The sequence below is a fragment of the Pantherophis guttatus genome, chromosome 2 (assembly GCF_059756535.1).
Source record: "Pantherophis guttatus breed Tessera chromosome 2, ASM5975653v1, whole genome shotgun sequence".
Classification (NCBI taxonomy): domain Eukaryota; kingdom Metazoa; phylum Chordata; class Lepidosauria; order Squamata; family Colubridae; genus Pantherophis; species Pantherophis guttatus.
The window spans coordinates 120,004,207-120,018,165 of record NC_142064.1 but is presented as its reverse complement, the minus strand read 5'-3'; the positions used below and the strand labels follow the sequence as shown (position 1 = coordinate 120,018,165).

At 42.6% G+C, this 13,959-nt stretch overlaps 1 protein-coding gene across 2 annotated transcripts in view; it reads right to left on the bottom strand.

The window, feature by feature from the left end:
- FGD1 (FYVE, RhoGEF and PH domain containing 1) overlaps nucleotides 1-13,959 on the bottom strand; it is a 64,916-nt gene that overhangs the window by 3,462 nt on the left and 47,495 nt on the right. For both annotated transcript variants that reach the window (XM_034434108.3, XM_087888683.1), the window contains exons 7-17: nucleotides 13,732-13,888; nucleotides 12,376-12,514; nucleotides 11,583-11,641; nucleotides 9,949-10,095; nucleotides 9,723-9,815; nucleotides 8,525-8,604; nucleotides 8,132-8,162; nucleotides 6,395-6,484; nucleotides 5,389-5,514; nucleotides 2,657-2,815; nucleotides 841-984 (exon numbers count right to left, since the gene is read on the bottom strand). In XM_034434108.3, the coding sequence (XP_034289999.2) occupies nucleotides 841-984; nucleotides 2,657-2,815; nucleotides 5,389-5,514; nucleotides 6,395-6,484; nucleotides 8,132-8,162; nucleotides 8,525-8,604; nucleotides 9,723-9,815; nucleotides 9,949-10,095; nucleotides 11,583-11,641; nucleotides 12,376-12,514; nucleotides 13,732-13,888 (1,225 nt within the window). The remainder of the gene's footprint in view (nucleotides 1-840; nucleotides 985-2,656; nucleotides 2,816-5,388; nucleotides 5,515-6,394; nucleotides 6,485-8,131; nucleotides 8,163-8,524; nucleotides 8,605-9,722; nucleotides 9,816-9,948; nucleotides 10,096-11,582; nucleotides 11,642-12,375; nucleotides 12,515-13,731; nucleotides 13,889-13,959) is intronic.

The following is a 13,959-nucleotide window of genomic DNA, read 5'->3' as shown; positions in this document are numbered from 1 at the left end:
TTGATAGCTGATTTTTATCTTTGGGGAGAAGGTGACATGAGACATCCTTGAGGTCAGAAGGGACTTAGTGGCCTGAATGCAGCCCTCCAGCCCCTTTTTCTAAAGCCTCAGAGCCCCATTATCATTCAACAGACTTTCAGCCCCATAATTTCAAGAGGCAGCACTCAAATAAGCTATTAGCAAAATAGGTGCACTAGGCCTTTTCGGTGCTTACCACGAATCCCCAACTGAACTCACCCCCCTCCCCAAAGATGACATCACTGTGTCTTTGCTGTGCTGTGCACTTTGTGACTATTAAAAAGGAAGAAAGTGCAACCCTTGAGTGTTGCCTAAAGGTAAAGGTTCCCCTCACACATACATGCTAATCGTTCCTGACTCTAGGGGGCGGTGCTCATCTCCATTTCAAAGCCGAAGAGCCAGCGCTGTCCAAAGACGTCTCCGTGGTCATGTGGCTGGCATGACTAAACGCCAAAGGCGCACGGAACACTGTTACCTTCCCACCAAAGGTGGTCCCTATTTTTCTACTTGCATTTTTTATGTGCTTTCGAACTGCTAGGTTGGCAGAAGCTGGGACAAGTAACGGGAGCTCACTTGCGGCACTAAGGATTCGAACTGCTGAACTGCCAACCTTTCGATTGACAAGCTCAGCGTCTTAGCCGCTGAGCCACCGCATCCATTGAGTGTTTACCTACCTTAAAATGTGTGAGTAGGATTGTTAATCTAAACCCTGGAATGGGGTTGGCATTCTTACACGAAAGGAGATACCTTGCTGTCTTCCAGGTTAGGTTAAAGTAAGGAACCAAAAATAGATGGCAGAGGGGCAGAGAGGCACCTCCATACCTGTGGAGCTCCATAGATATATAATACCAGAGGTTCATTTTCAGGGATGACAAACCAGCCTTTGTGCCAAGCCTTCCCTCCTTTCTCCATGTAGTGCAAGAAACTGCAGATTACACTATTCTCTGCCACCACTGAGGCTTGTTTCTGCAGGAAGAGTAGAAAAGTAGGTATTACCCACCAAGATCTCTACTTCATGTGCTACACCACAAATGCATGAAATCTAGCAATTACAGCAGGGGTGGGGAACTGTGATCATACCGTAGTTCCCCACCCCTGAATTAAAGTACAGATGAGGAATCTGATTTTTCTTCCTCATCTGCTACCACTGCTGAGTTACAGCTCACATAGTATTGACCATGCCTGTAGAGCTGCGTGGGGTTGTAGTTCATCAATGCCAGGAAGTCACAGGTTCCTCATCACTTGGCACGGATGGTAGACAACCAAGGGTCAGAATTCATTCAACCACAGATCTTATAGATACCAACCTAATCTGCCATACATAGAGACAGACAGACAGACTAGCATTTTCAAAACTTCTTAAAGCAATCAAGTAGCATTTTGTAAATATAGAAATGGCTTATACCTATTCCAATTGGTCAGTCAAAAGCAAGACATATGTCTAAAATAACATTATGTCCAAGCATAAGGTTCTAATTGGAAAGAGTAAGAAATAGGACCAGCTAATGAGAAGCGAGCAAATGGAAGAGAAAATGACGGATGGGGAAGGGAAGGAGTTTCAGAGAGAGCCACTAAGATTCCCCCAAGTTCTCTCTACTCTGTTGCCATTGTTCCTGCTGGAACTCTCTACACAAAACAAAGTTCAAGGTTACTCTGTAGAATCTTTCAAAAACATCTCAGGCAGAGGAAACAAAAAAACCTTCAGAATTATTATTCAGTAGCTGGCATCAGTGCTTGGCTAACATCCAGAAATTTAATCAGGAAAATAACATACTAATAACATACTGTTTGGCTTTTCTGGATTTTCACAAGCCTGATACCAATACACATCTTTCCTTTTCATCCGCTAATAAGCAAACATGTTTTCTCTCCATTTCAGGGTGCAATGTCTTATGATGTTAGAATCAGGGATGAAATCCAGCAGGTTCTGACAGGTTCTGGAGAACCGGTAGCGGAATTTTTGAGTAGTTCGGAGAACCGGCAAATATCATCTCTGGCTGGCCCCAGAGTGGGGTGGGAATTGAGATTTTGTAATATCCTTCCCCCAGGAGTGGGAAGGGAATGGGGATTTTGCAGTATCCTTCCCCTGCCACGCCCACCAAGCCACACCACGTCCACCAAGCCACGCCCACAGAACTGGTAGTAAAAAAATTTGGATTTCACCACTAGTTAGAATTATGTGGAAAAGAAAACATGCACTTTTGGATCTTCTGAATTCTTTGTATATCTTTGCCAATAAAAGTTATTGGAGCTTCATGAGGATCCTATAGACATTGTATTCTTGGTGGAAAAATGTGGCAAGGAACATAAGACCAAAGAAAATTTGCATAAAGACCTGCAAGAATAAGATTTAAAGAATGAAAACTATCAAAGAAATGCAGCAGATAGCTGATCTGAAGAAAAGACTTTGTACATATTTTATCTTCCATGCACAAGCTTTCCTTAGAATTCTACTCAGTTACAAAACTATTTTTGTTGTACAAGCATAAAAGGAGAGCGAATGTTTGCTGAAGAGTAAGAATCCTGTTTGAAATAAAATTTATAACATGAGGCTTAGAAGGAAGTCTCATCTTAATAAAAACAGGAAGATAAGCAATCATAGCACAAATACAGTAAAGACAGACAGTACTACTCTTACCTCCAGAATGGATTTTCGGCGTTGGGGTGTGTTGGGGTGGGGTACAGGACTGGTAGGGGAGCCATGAAGCGTGGTGTAACAGTCAGTGCAGACACGGTTTGGCCGGTTGTTGTCATATACCAAGCGGGCCCGGAACTCTGAGCATTTTCCACAGACAACCTACAGGAGACAACTTGCATCAGTAGTGGTAGGCACCCAAGATCATCTAGAGCAGTGGTTCTCAACCTTCCTAAGGCTGCGACCCTTTAATACAGTTCCTCATGTTGCGGTGACCCCCAACCATAAAATTATTCCTAAAACCATTGAAAATATGTGTTTTCCGATGGTCTTAGGTGACCCCAGTGAAAGGATCGTTCGACCCCCAAAGGGGTCCCGACCCACAGGTTGAGAACCACTGATTTAGAGGAAGTTTTAGAGCTCTTCCACCCTGGACCCTTCAACTGCTCTTCTCTCCCATACTCAGGTAGGCTGACAAGAAAAGGATTTCAGTCTGTTCTCCAACGTTGGAACAATGCTGGGGAGCAGGTCTCTCCAGACAATGATTAAGATGGCTACTTGAAGCGGATGGTTGAATTTCCAGCTGCTTCTTCTCTTGTCACCATGCGCCAAGACAGGAATTGGATCAGTCTCCCAGATGGGTTTCCCTCTACAGATTTTAATGAGATATTTACCATAGTCTCCCAATCTAAAACAACTTGGTCTTGTGGCGAAGGTGTTACTGAGACCATCTGCTCTTTGCCCTAATTATTGGGGCAATCAGCTAATCCCTGTTTCTCCTTTACTGACACCATTTGTAGGACAAAGTGAAAACATTCTCACTGCCTTCCTTCTGTCAAATAAGAAAATTCATATAATGTATAATGTTGCCATATTCTAAATGGCAATGAAGATCAACTGGAGGCAAATATATTATACTTTTTTATTGACAGTTTTAAACTGTGGTTAATCTTTTAGAATTTAAAATTGTTTTTTTTTTATCTGTACCGATTATTGTACTGAACATTTTCTACTTAATTTCCTTGCAATGAGTAGTCCTTGGAGATCTCCGCTTGTGCTTTTATAGTTCTATGCTGAAGAAGTGTTTTTTTATCAGGGCAACCTGGTCTACCCAAATATGGGATGGAGCAGACTGCTGCCTCTTTCGCCTTTCAGCCCCAATCCAGGAGTCTTTGCAGGCAGTCACTTTCGTGACAAACTATTTTTTGTGTTGAATTTATATTTACCGACTTTCTTTGTCGGTAAATATAAATTCAACACATCTATGCCGAATATTTGACGCTGTTGTGGCCCCGCCCTCTGAGCCTATCCCATCGGAGGAAGAAAGCTCCGAGCATGAGGAAGAGGAGTCAGCCAGGCCTCCCTCTCCAGGCCCCTCCCCTCTGGCACTGTCTCAGGTGCTGGCCGAGGGAGAGGAGATTAGCCGGGAGACAGGTGTCTCGGATGAGAGTGAAGGAGAGACATCATTCCTGGACGCACGCCTCCGAAGGCGTGATAAACAATTGCAGCAGCTCAGGAGGCGTGCTAGGGATTAGAACTGAGTCACTGGACCACAGCCCAGAGACTATATAATAGAGGGTGGTGGCCAGTGATCCCTGTGACGAACAAAAGTAAACCTTGGATAGTCACTAAAGCATCGTCCGAAACTGCTGAGAGGAATATTATTCTGTTGGACTCTTGTACGCTGAGTATATTATCTTTCTGTTCTGTGGAAATAAAAGCACTTGGCAGACGGTGTGTATATCGCTGCCAAGTTGGAGATAAAGACCTGGGTGTGTGCCAAAGTGCTTCCTTAACCCTCGGCTGGCTGTGTTTGTGCGTGTGTGTGGACGGGGACAGATCATACGCTTTTGAACATGCCCATTTCACAGGACCAGTAGCCCTTCCCCCAAGACCATTGAACAGTGTCTAATCCCATGGGCGGTAATGTACCAGGGGATTGCTCCATATAGAAGAGAGTTGTGTCCACCCTTGTTCTGGTACACTGATTGAAACAGATGAGACACACATTCAGCAGTACATCAAGTCAATAGTTCGGAATGTCTACAGTACTTTAGTTTAGGTGTTCCTTAGGTTGTTTTTATTGTATTTTTTGTTGTTGTGTGTATCCTAGGAGTCTGTAGGAATCATGGCAGATGAATGAATGAATGAATGGATGAATGAATGAATAGATGGAATGTTGGAGGGTCCTCTCTGGGAAGAAAACAAAACACACAGAACTTCTTTCTCCCCCTTTGCTGCTCACTTGGTTTAAGCAGGTGAACACATGTCGAAGTGGGAGGGCTTGCAAGCTCCGGGGAATGAGGTAAAGAGCGAGGCAATGCTTCATGTTATCACAAAATTGGATAAATTGTAAACAGCTCAGAATACTCCAAATTTACTAGGTTGCCGAAGAACTCAAGGTAACATTTGTACCAACACTCTCTTCAATTTTACCCCAGAATAATAATCCTGTATAATAAGCTTGAGTTACGCGATAGTGGCTGGATGTAGGTCTCCTGTACTATGGCTGAAGGGCACACCTCTTGACGCTCACATCCCAGAACAGACAAATCAGACAGAAAGGTTTCATGGTCAGCAATAAAAAAACAAGCATCATGGGAGACGAGACCGAAGTAGCTCTTATTAACACAACTTTAATTGCAAAGCTGATAGCTGTATCTTGCCTCTCTCCTCCAAGGAAGCTGGGAAGAGGGGATTAGGGTAAGGAGAGATATGAAGGGAAAACCACTCACATGGCCACAGGCCCGGCAATGATGTCTCCGTTTGGTGAGAGCGTTGAAGGGCTCTTTGCACTGCATACACAAAGTCACCTCTTTTTCCCGGATTGGCGTGGGTGCCCTTCGGCCCAACTCACAACCCTGCAATATGGGGCAGGGGCAGAGGAGGGAGGGATAGGATTAAAACAAGCCTATTCACATTAAGAAAGTCTATGCATATTTCAGTGCTCAGACGAACGGCTAATATTATATTTAAAGTTACAAAAGGGGAGGAGATGTAACACAGGCAAATATTTGTGGTTCAGAGACTAATCCAAACTCTCAGGAAACCTCATTTAAAAAAACACAACCTTGCAGCGTCTAGCAACAGCACAAATATAACTGAAAGAATTTATAGAAAAAATACTTGGTAAAATTGCATACTCTAGAGCAGTGTTTCTCAGGCTCAGCAATTTTAAGATATGTAGACTCCAATGCCCAGCACTCCCCAGGCACTGACTGGAGAATTCTGGGAGTTGAAGTCCATTCATCTTAAAAATTGCTGAGATTGAGGAACTGAACTCTAGAGCACTGTTTCCCAATCTTGGGAATTTCCAATGTTTAGACTTGAAGTTCCAGAATTCCACAGCCAGCCTGGCCATTGAAGAAAACCGAATTGGAATTTCACACACCTGAAAATTGCCAAGGTTGGAAAACACCCCCAGAGGAATAACCAAGAAAAGTTATAACTAAATATGCAAAATTATGAGAAATCGTGCTGATCAGCAGAAAGGTACACAGATTGCACAATACCATTTTTATTTTCACATAATTCTAATGAGCTGCTGCAGTTTTTTGCCTTTTCATTAATTTACGTACTGGCTACAGCCAATACTACAAACATCTCTCAACTGAGGCACACTGACATACACATCGACACATTGCATCAGTAAATTTTTGCTTGTCTCACCCGAGATGCAGGCGCATGCCCATTCTCTCTTTCACTCTAGCTCTCCCTGACACACACAAAACTCTGACTCACTGGTGAATTAGGTGGCGTTTCATCTTCGCTGGCAAGCTGCTTGAACATTTCCAGCGTCTGTTCATGTTTCTGAATTGTAGCCTGTATCGCCTATAGATTTAATGATATATCTTTGATTACAAAATGGACGCAGGGAGAAAGAGCAGACCTGGGAAAAGAAACAAGGCCAGTCCTTTTCAGTGAAGCAAGGGTAAAACCAGATTTAATGAGTTCCTATGTACACGGTGCTCTACCCAGAGTCTGTCTGGCACATCATGGTTTATGGTGAAAGCAATAATATCTCTCGTCTCTAATTTTGTAAGAAAGGGAACAGACATAGGTGCAAGTGTAAGATTTGTCACATACTAAGGTGCATGATAACACACATGATCTTCATGGATACATGCCCTCTAGATGTGCATTGCTTGAAAGTAGTCTATACCAGCGGTCACCAACCGGTGGTCCATGGACCATTGGTGGTCCACGAGAAAATTTTGGTGGTCTGCAGAAAAATTATTTGCATTTTTTATATTGCGCTAAATCAGGGGTCCTCAAACTAGGGCCCCTGGGACAGATACGTGCAATGAACGTTTGGGTTGCTGCAGAGAGTCTCCCCCTTCGGGGTCTTTTTGTGCAGGTTGGAGAGGGGCAGAAATTCCGACTTGGGGTCTGCTTCAGCCTCCTGGTGCAGGGCTTTGGGCGAAGGCTGGTGGGAAGCACTGCTGGTGGTGAAGAGCCAGAGGACCTCGTTCCAGTGGGACTGAATTATGGCCTGGACCTGGCTGACCATCTCAGCCCGCTGAGTCTCCAAGTGCCAGTACCTGGCCTTGAACTCCCGCAGGTCTTTTCTCTGCTTGGAAAGCCTATGCTCCTAGTCCTCAGTGAGGTGCTTCTGCTGAGCCTCCTTCTCGGTCAGATCCAATTTGAACTGAGCCAGCTATTTTGCCAACTCTTTCTTGTGGTGGCTGCTTAGCTCCAACAACTGCTTCATATTGGGCCCCTAAGGAGCCCGGGTAGGCAGGCAAGGAGTGGCTGGGAGGGGAGGGGCAAGTAGAGGCTGGAGAGGTGCCCCTAGACATGAGTGACATCAAGTTGGCCACGCCCACCCAGTCACATGAATACCTAGTCATGCCCACTCAGCCAGTCATTAGACAGATCATATTAGTGGTCTGCGGGATTTAAAAATTATTTAAAATTAGTGGTCCTTAAGGTCCAAAAGGTTGGTGACCCCTGGTCTATACATTGCCAACACAGATCTTCAAAAAATTAATTTGAGACAGGATTATCCCACTCCCCGTTTTGATCAAAGATCCCTCCCAGTATCTGCTGGACCTAAGAAACTCATCCACTCTAATATAATCTAGATCCGTGTTTTTCAACTTCAGCAACTTTAAGGTGTGTGGACTTCAACTCCCAGAATTTCCGAGCCAGCATGTTAGCTGGGAAATTCTGAGAATTGAAGTCCACACATGTTAAAATTGTTGAAATGGAGAAATATGTATCTAGAATGATACCCAGTCATGTGCTAATTAAGAGAAATCTCTCTCCCTCCCCTTCTTCTAAATTAAAATAAAAAAATCACATGGATTTGAACTTTGCAAGAAAGGTGATATAGTTGTAACAATATCTGAATTCTTCCTTTGTTTTCTTACTGGTCCGTACAAATAAGTCACTATGTGTAAATTGGGCAGCTATACAAATTTGTTTAATAAATAACAAACACAGCAATATATAGCTTGAGCAGCAATACTGATTTACCTGGATCCAGTCTCGCTTCTCTTCTTCAGTCCTAAAAGAGAAAGATCATTGTTTTCCCCAAGGCATTTTATTGGGATAGCTGCAGTATAACATGGCTCATTTCAAAAGAAAAAAAAAAAGAAAAAAAAAAGAGTGCAGTGGTGGGATATGTGTGCGTATGCATTTTCTCGTGTTAATGGGAGGATTGCTCAATTAGTCTGATTTGGGATTTGATGGTGAAGGAAGAGCAAGAAGAACCAAGATGTGAGGCTAACAGAATCCCTACTAATGGGATCCAAAGGAAAACAAGCAGAAAAGGAGAATCACTGAGTCACAAAGATGAGTTGCTCAATAGAAGGCAATTTGCTGACTTTGAGAAAAGAAAAGAGGAGAGACTAAGTCTTCCACCCATACCTGGCCTGAAGCTCTAGGGATCGCTGCTTCCCTGATACAAGGAAGGTCCGAGGCACATTGAGGCTGCTGGTCTCTTTTAACTATGTAGAAGAAAAGAGGCACAAGGCTGGTTCACACAGGCAAGTGGACCTTCCTTCAGCTGCTTTGCCAAGGGCAACTCCCATTCCCAAATGAAGATTTGCACGCATGACAGCTAACTATGTGGCCCTGCTTTGGAAAAATGGCTCCCCCAATCACAATCCATTTATTTACTTAAAATGTTTTATCTCTCAATTCATTTATTTGCCATTCTAGCCTGTCTTTCCTCTAAGGAACTTGGGGCAATGTACAGGTAGTCCTCAATTTACGACCACAATTGAGTTCAAAATTTCTGTGGCTAAGAGAGACAGTGGTTTAGTGAATTTTGCCTGATTGCACGACTTTTCTTGCACAGTTATTAAGTTAATGACTGAAATTGTTAAATTGCTAACACGTGAATCTGGGTTTCCCATTGACTTTGTTGTCAGAAGGTTGCAAAAGATGATTAAATGACCCTTGGACATTACAACTGTCATAAATATGAGTCCGTTGCCAAGCGTCTGAATTTTGATCACATGATCACGGGGATGCTGCAACAGTTATAAGTGTTGAAAAACGGTCATAAGTCACCTTTTTCAGTGCTGCTGTAACTTTGAACGGTCACTAAATGAACTGTTGTTAAATTGAGGACTACTGTACATAAGTTACCTTTAGTCTCACAAAAGCAACTTGAAGGATAGAGACTGACCAGGTTCTCCATGGAGCCCTCCATGAGGTTCAGTTTCAGTCCAACACTTTAATCACTGGCTGCACTGACTAAACCACAATGTTTTAAAAACCATTCATATTTTCTTCAAATACTAATTTAGAATATAGTTTCATTATTTCAATTGGAAAATAAAATAAAAATGTACCCGTTATTCTGACCCATTTTATATTATTTTGTGTTTTATTACTATCTAATAAGTCAGCACTTTTTTTAAGAGGCTGAATTTCTTTTCCATTCCATTCTACCTTGTAGAACTAAAAAGTAGCAGTGAATCTACCTCTCGGTCTCTCTCAGCACTGCATGTGCTAATCAATATTTCCCCAATCTTATTCCAAAAGGGTGGATGTGAATCAAACAGTTTACTTGTTATGAATATTTATCTAATTCTCCCACAGCTTCTTCTTTCATTACCTCCATTCCTTCCACATCTATGCGAGCACGGACTCCAAATTTCTGGCCTATGAGACGTAGTTTTGGCACACAGTAAAGCAATCGGTCATTGAACTGGACCGAAAAAAAGAAAAGAAAAGAAATAACAGTAAGAAGCAGAGATCTTTCCTGACAAACTCTCCAAGTTTGATAGCTAAAAATGTAAGCCAAAATAAGAGTGGGTGGAGATTCCCATCCCGTCTCTCACCAAAATCAGGTAGCGGTCCTGGGTGGTACCATTCTTAGCTGAAAGCTTCAGGATGTGCCCTTCCTTGATGAGTTCGTTGGTGGGATTGACTATGTCTTCCTCACCTCCAAGCAGCTCGTACACTTTCAACAGTGAGTGCATTCTTTCCTAGAAGAAATGTTAATAGTAAAACAGGTGTTCATAGTTGCTACACAACTCTATTGTGTTGACAGAAATAATATAGTATGAACAACAGTTTCAGATATTGTTGAACTATAATTCCCTTCCAGCCTTACATCAGTAATGATCAGTTGTGGTCCATTGAGAGTTATAATTCTGGATCACCTGGAGGACCAACGGTTCCCCACCTGTGATACACTATGCAACTTGGGTAGGAAATCCAAATCCAAAACAGAACTTGGTTATAACGGTGAATAGGTGATCTGAGAGTAATAGGCAACAGGTTGAGGTAAAGGTAGGTAAAGGTTTCCCTGTCAGTCGTGTTCCAGTCTATAGCATGGTACTCATCTCTTTTTCTTGGCCAGGGTAATCAGCGTTATCTGAAGACAATTTCCCTGGTGATGTGGCCAGTATGGCTATATGCCAAAGCCATACCAAATGCTATTAGCTTCCCATCAAAGTGGTACCTTTTAATCTGCTCGCATTTACATGCTTTCAAACTGCAAGGTGGGCAGGAGCTGGGACAAGAAACAGGAGTTCACTCCATTTGCGTGATGCTCAGGTCTTGAACCTGATCTGTCAACTGACAAGCTCAAGTCAGTCAACTGACAAGTTAAAGACATCCCCCAATAGGTAAAAACCCATAGGGAAAAAAAAACCCATAGAAAACACATTGTGCTTTTCAAATGAATTTTTTTATTAATTATAATTGACATAGTATCCATCTTACTTGATGTACCAGTTTTGTCAAGGTCTGAATTATAAGGAGTTTTTTTTTTTTAATTAAACAAACCTGGGTTCACTCCGAGTAACTTTTGTTCATCATTATCTCATTCCTCACAGTCTTCTAAAAATAATAAGTATCTTGACCAAGGAGACCAGAATTCTGTAAGTCAACACTGCCTGCAGCTGTCAAGTTTTATTTTACTTGTACGGAAGAAACTTTTCATACTTTCTGCCTGTCTAATTGAAGGCCAGATTACCCATCCTGATTCAAACAATTAAGTAGGATAAATACATTTTAAAACAATAAAAGTCAAAATTTAAACAAAAAGACCCTAAAACCTTTCACATTCAGGCCCTATGTGCAAAAAAAGCAGTTCCTGTGCTGAAGGATCTTACAATTTAAAAATTGTCCATTGGGAGCAAAAGGTAAGGGATATTTGGTAGCAAGCTGAATATTTATATTCAGTTCTGGTTGTGTTATTAGTCTTGAAATTGAGATGGTAAACTTTCAAGCTATAAGAATAACAGACACTAACATGGACACATTGTTTGGGGAAGAATAACGTGGTTTAAAAATGTGGATATGATGCTGAACTGCATTCCACTTTCTGGGGTACTAATAGAAAAAGATACATGTAAGTACACAAGGAGCTGAATCAGTTTGAATCCATTCCCATACACTCCTACTTCTAAGGAAAAGAAAATCCAGACAGCTGGTCTTCGATAACTATCATTCTACCCACTCTTACCATTTTGCGGATGGCTGCATTGGAGTGTTCTGCAGCAGTTGCAATAAGTTCTAGGGATTCTATGTAAGAGGAGGAGTAAAAAAAAAGAAAGAAAAAGAATCTATATTATTTTATTGACCTTGCTCCACAGAAAATTAAACACAGGCCATACCCCAGTTTATAACCATTTTCAAACAAAAGTCATGCATACTGGGGCCTGATGGATTCCTTTCAAGTGTGCTGACTGCTAGGATGGATGGCTAGGTTAGTAGCTAGAAGCCAAGCCACTCCAGCTCCTAGGAAGCTGTCCCTAAATCCCAGGTGCTGAACCAGAAGCATCCCATGCATATGACAGGTTTCCGTAATCTTTTCCATCCCCAGGAATCCCCATTAATTAAAAAAAAAGCCCAAATCTGAGATTTGGAAACGTTGTAAAGTTTCTTAATATGTCTTTAATTTCATTGGAAGGGGAGAAAGAAGGAGCGCCTTTTATGAAAGCAGCCTGATGCTCACCACATTGCAGAATGGAGAGCTGCCATTATGGCTAGCCAACATTATGAAAGACCACTGTGAGTATAATGAATTCTGAACCTGCCTTGCCTTGATCTGCCACTTCTTTCAATTTTCCAGATGCTACTGACTCAGAGATTCAAATAGCTATGGCGGGGCAGAAGTATCTCCTTAATGACCCAGGAGTCAATAATGCATTATGTCACATTCTATTTCCCCTCCCATGCTTGCTGTGGACTAGGATACTGTCTCACCCACTGCCCTGTCTTTCTCCTTACTATCATCCCTTGAGAGCTGCACTCACTTTGGGCATCCTTGCAGTCAGGCGAGTCCTGGGGCAGTTTCAGGAGATAGTCCTTCAGAAGCAGCTCGTAGCGAGGGATTCTCTGGACCGGTTCCAGCATATGATGCTGCAGGGTCAGGTTCCCACATATTTCTTCCCTCTGCAACAGAGAGGGATCTCAAGAGAACTGTCTGCCTGGCAGCTCTCCAAGGGCAAAATGCCTGCCCTTGCAGAGAACTAAGACCCAGGGAACTTAAAGGCAGAATTCGCAAGGGTGAGTCAAAAATCCCAGGAGATCCATGAGCATTTGCTCTTTCCCAATAAATCCTTCCAAATGCACAGATTTTGTTTGCATCTTGGGCCACAAAGTGAAACCTGGATTGTTCTGTGGAATCCTCATTGCTAAGCAATGGCTTCCCAATGCACCTCCTTATTTATGCTGTACAATACTCGCAGGAAGATGGATATAGTGAAATAATCATCCACCCATCCACCAAGTTTTGCTTCTTTTCTTTCGGGGCACATAAGTCAAGCAAAGTTACTCCTCGGCGTATGATATTCTTTCAATATTCAGGAGGAGACATGCTGGTTCCATGTTAAAATGGGAACAGGATTGTGTCCATTCCCTCGATTGTTTCAGCTATTAGATTATTCCAGGGGTGAAATGCTCCTGGTTCGGACCGGATTACCCGATCCGGTAGCGATGGCGGCGGGTGGTTCAGAGAACTGGTAGCAAAAATCCCTGCCCCCCCCCCCATGCACAGCTGAGCCGCACGATCATCAGAGGCTGGTTTTTTTACTTTTAAAAGCATTTTTTCTACAACCTCTTTGGCCGAAAAAATGCTTTTAAAAGTAAAAAAAAAAAAAAAAAAAAAGCCTCTGATGATTGCGGGGCTCAGCTGGGATCGTCAGAGGCTTTTCAAAGCATTTTTTTCTGCAACCCTTTTGGCCAAAGAGGCTGTAGAAAAAAAAATGCCTATAAAAGCTTCTGGCGATCCCAGCTGAGTTACCTGATTGTCAGAACCTTCTAAAAGCATGTTTTTCTGCAACCTCTTCAGCCGAAGAGGTTGTAGAAAAAAAAATGCCTTTAAAAGCCTCTGGAGATCCCAGCTGACTTGCCTTATCGTCAAGAGGCTTCTAAAAGCATTTTTTTAAAAAAAATGCTTTTAAAAGTAAAAAAAAAAAAAGTTGGCCACGCCCACCCAGTCACATTAACCCCCCCCACACCAAGCCACGCCCACAGAACCGGTAGTAACAAATTTTAGATTTCACCCCTGGAGTATGCTATTTATTTGGGGGGGTGAGGTTGGGAAGGAAGGAGAGGCACATTGTTGCCACGAAGTCTAAATAGCTTAAACAAAAACACAGGTCACCAACCTGTATTTCATGGATAATGCCCTTGAACTGTGTTGAGCGCTCCATCCAGGTGTTTACCAGTTCCATGGCACGGTCAAAGTTCTTCACATACTCGCCATACATCTTGAGAAAGGGAGCCAGCTTTTGCAGGATATCCCCAATTCGTGGGTGTTGGTCCCTGGGAAAAATAAAAATAATGAGATATAAGAGAGAATAGAAACACAGAAACAAGGCTAACGGGAGATTCTT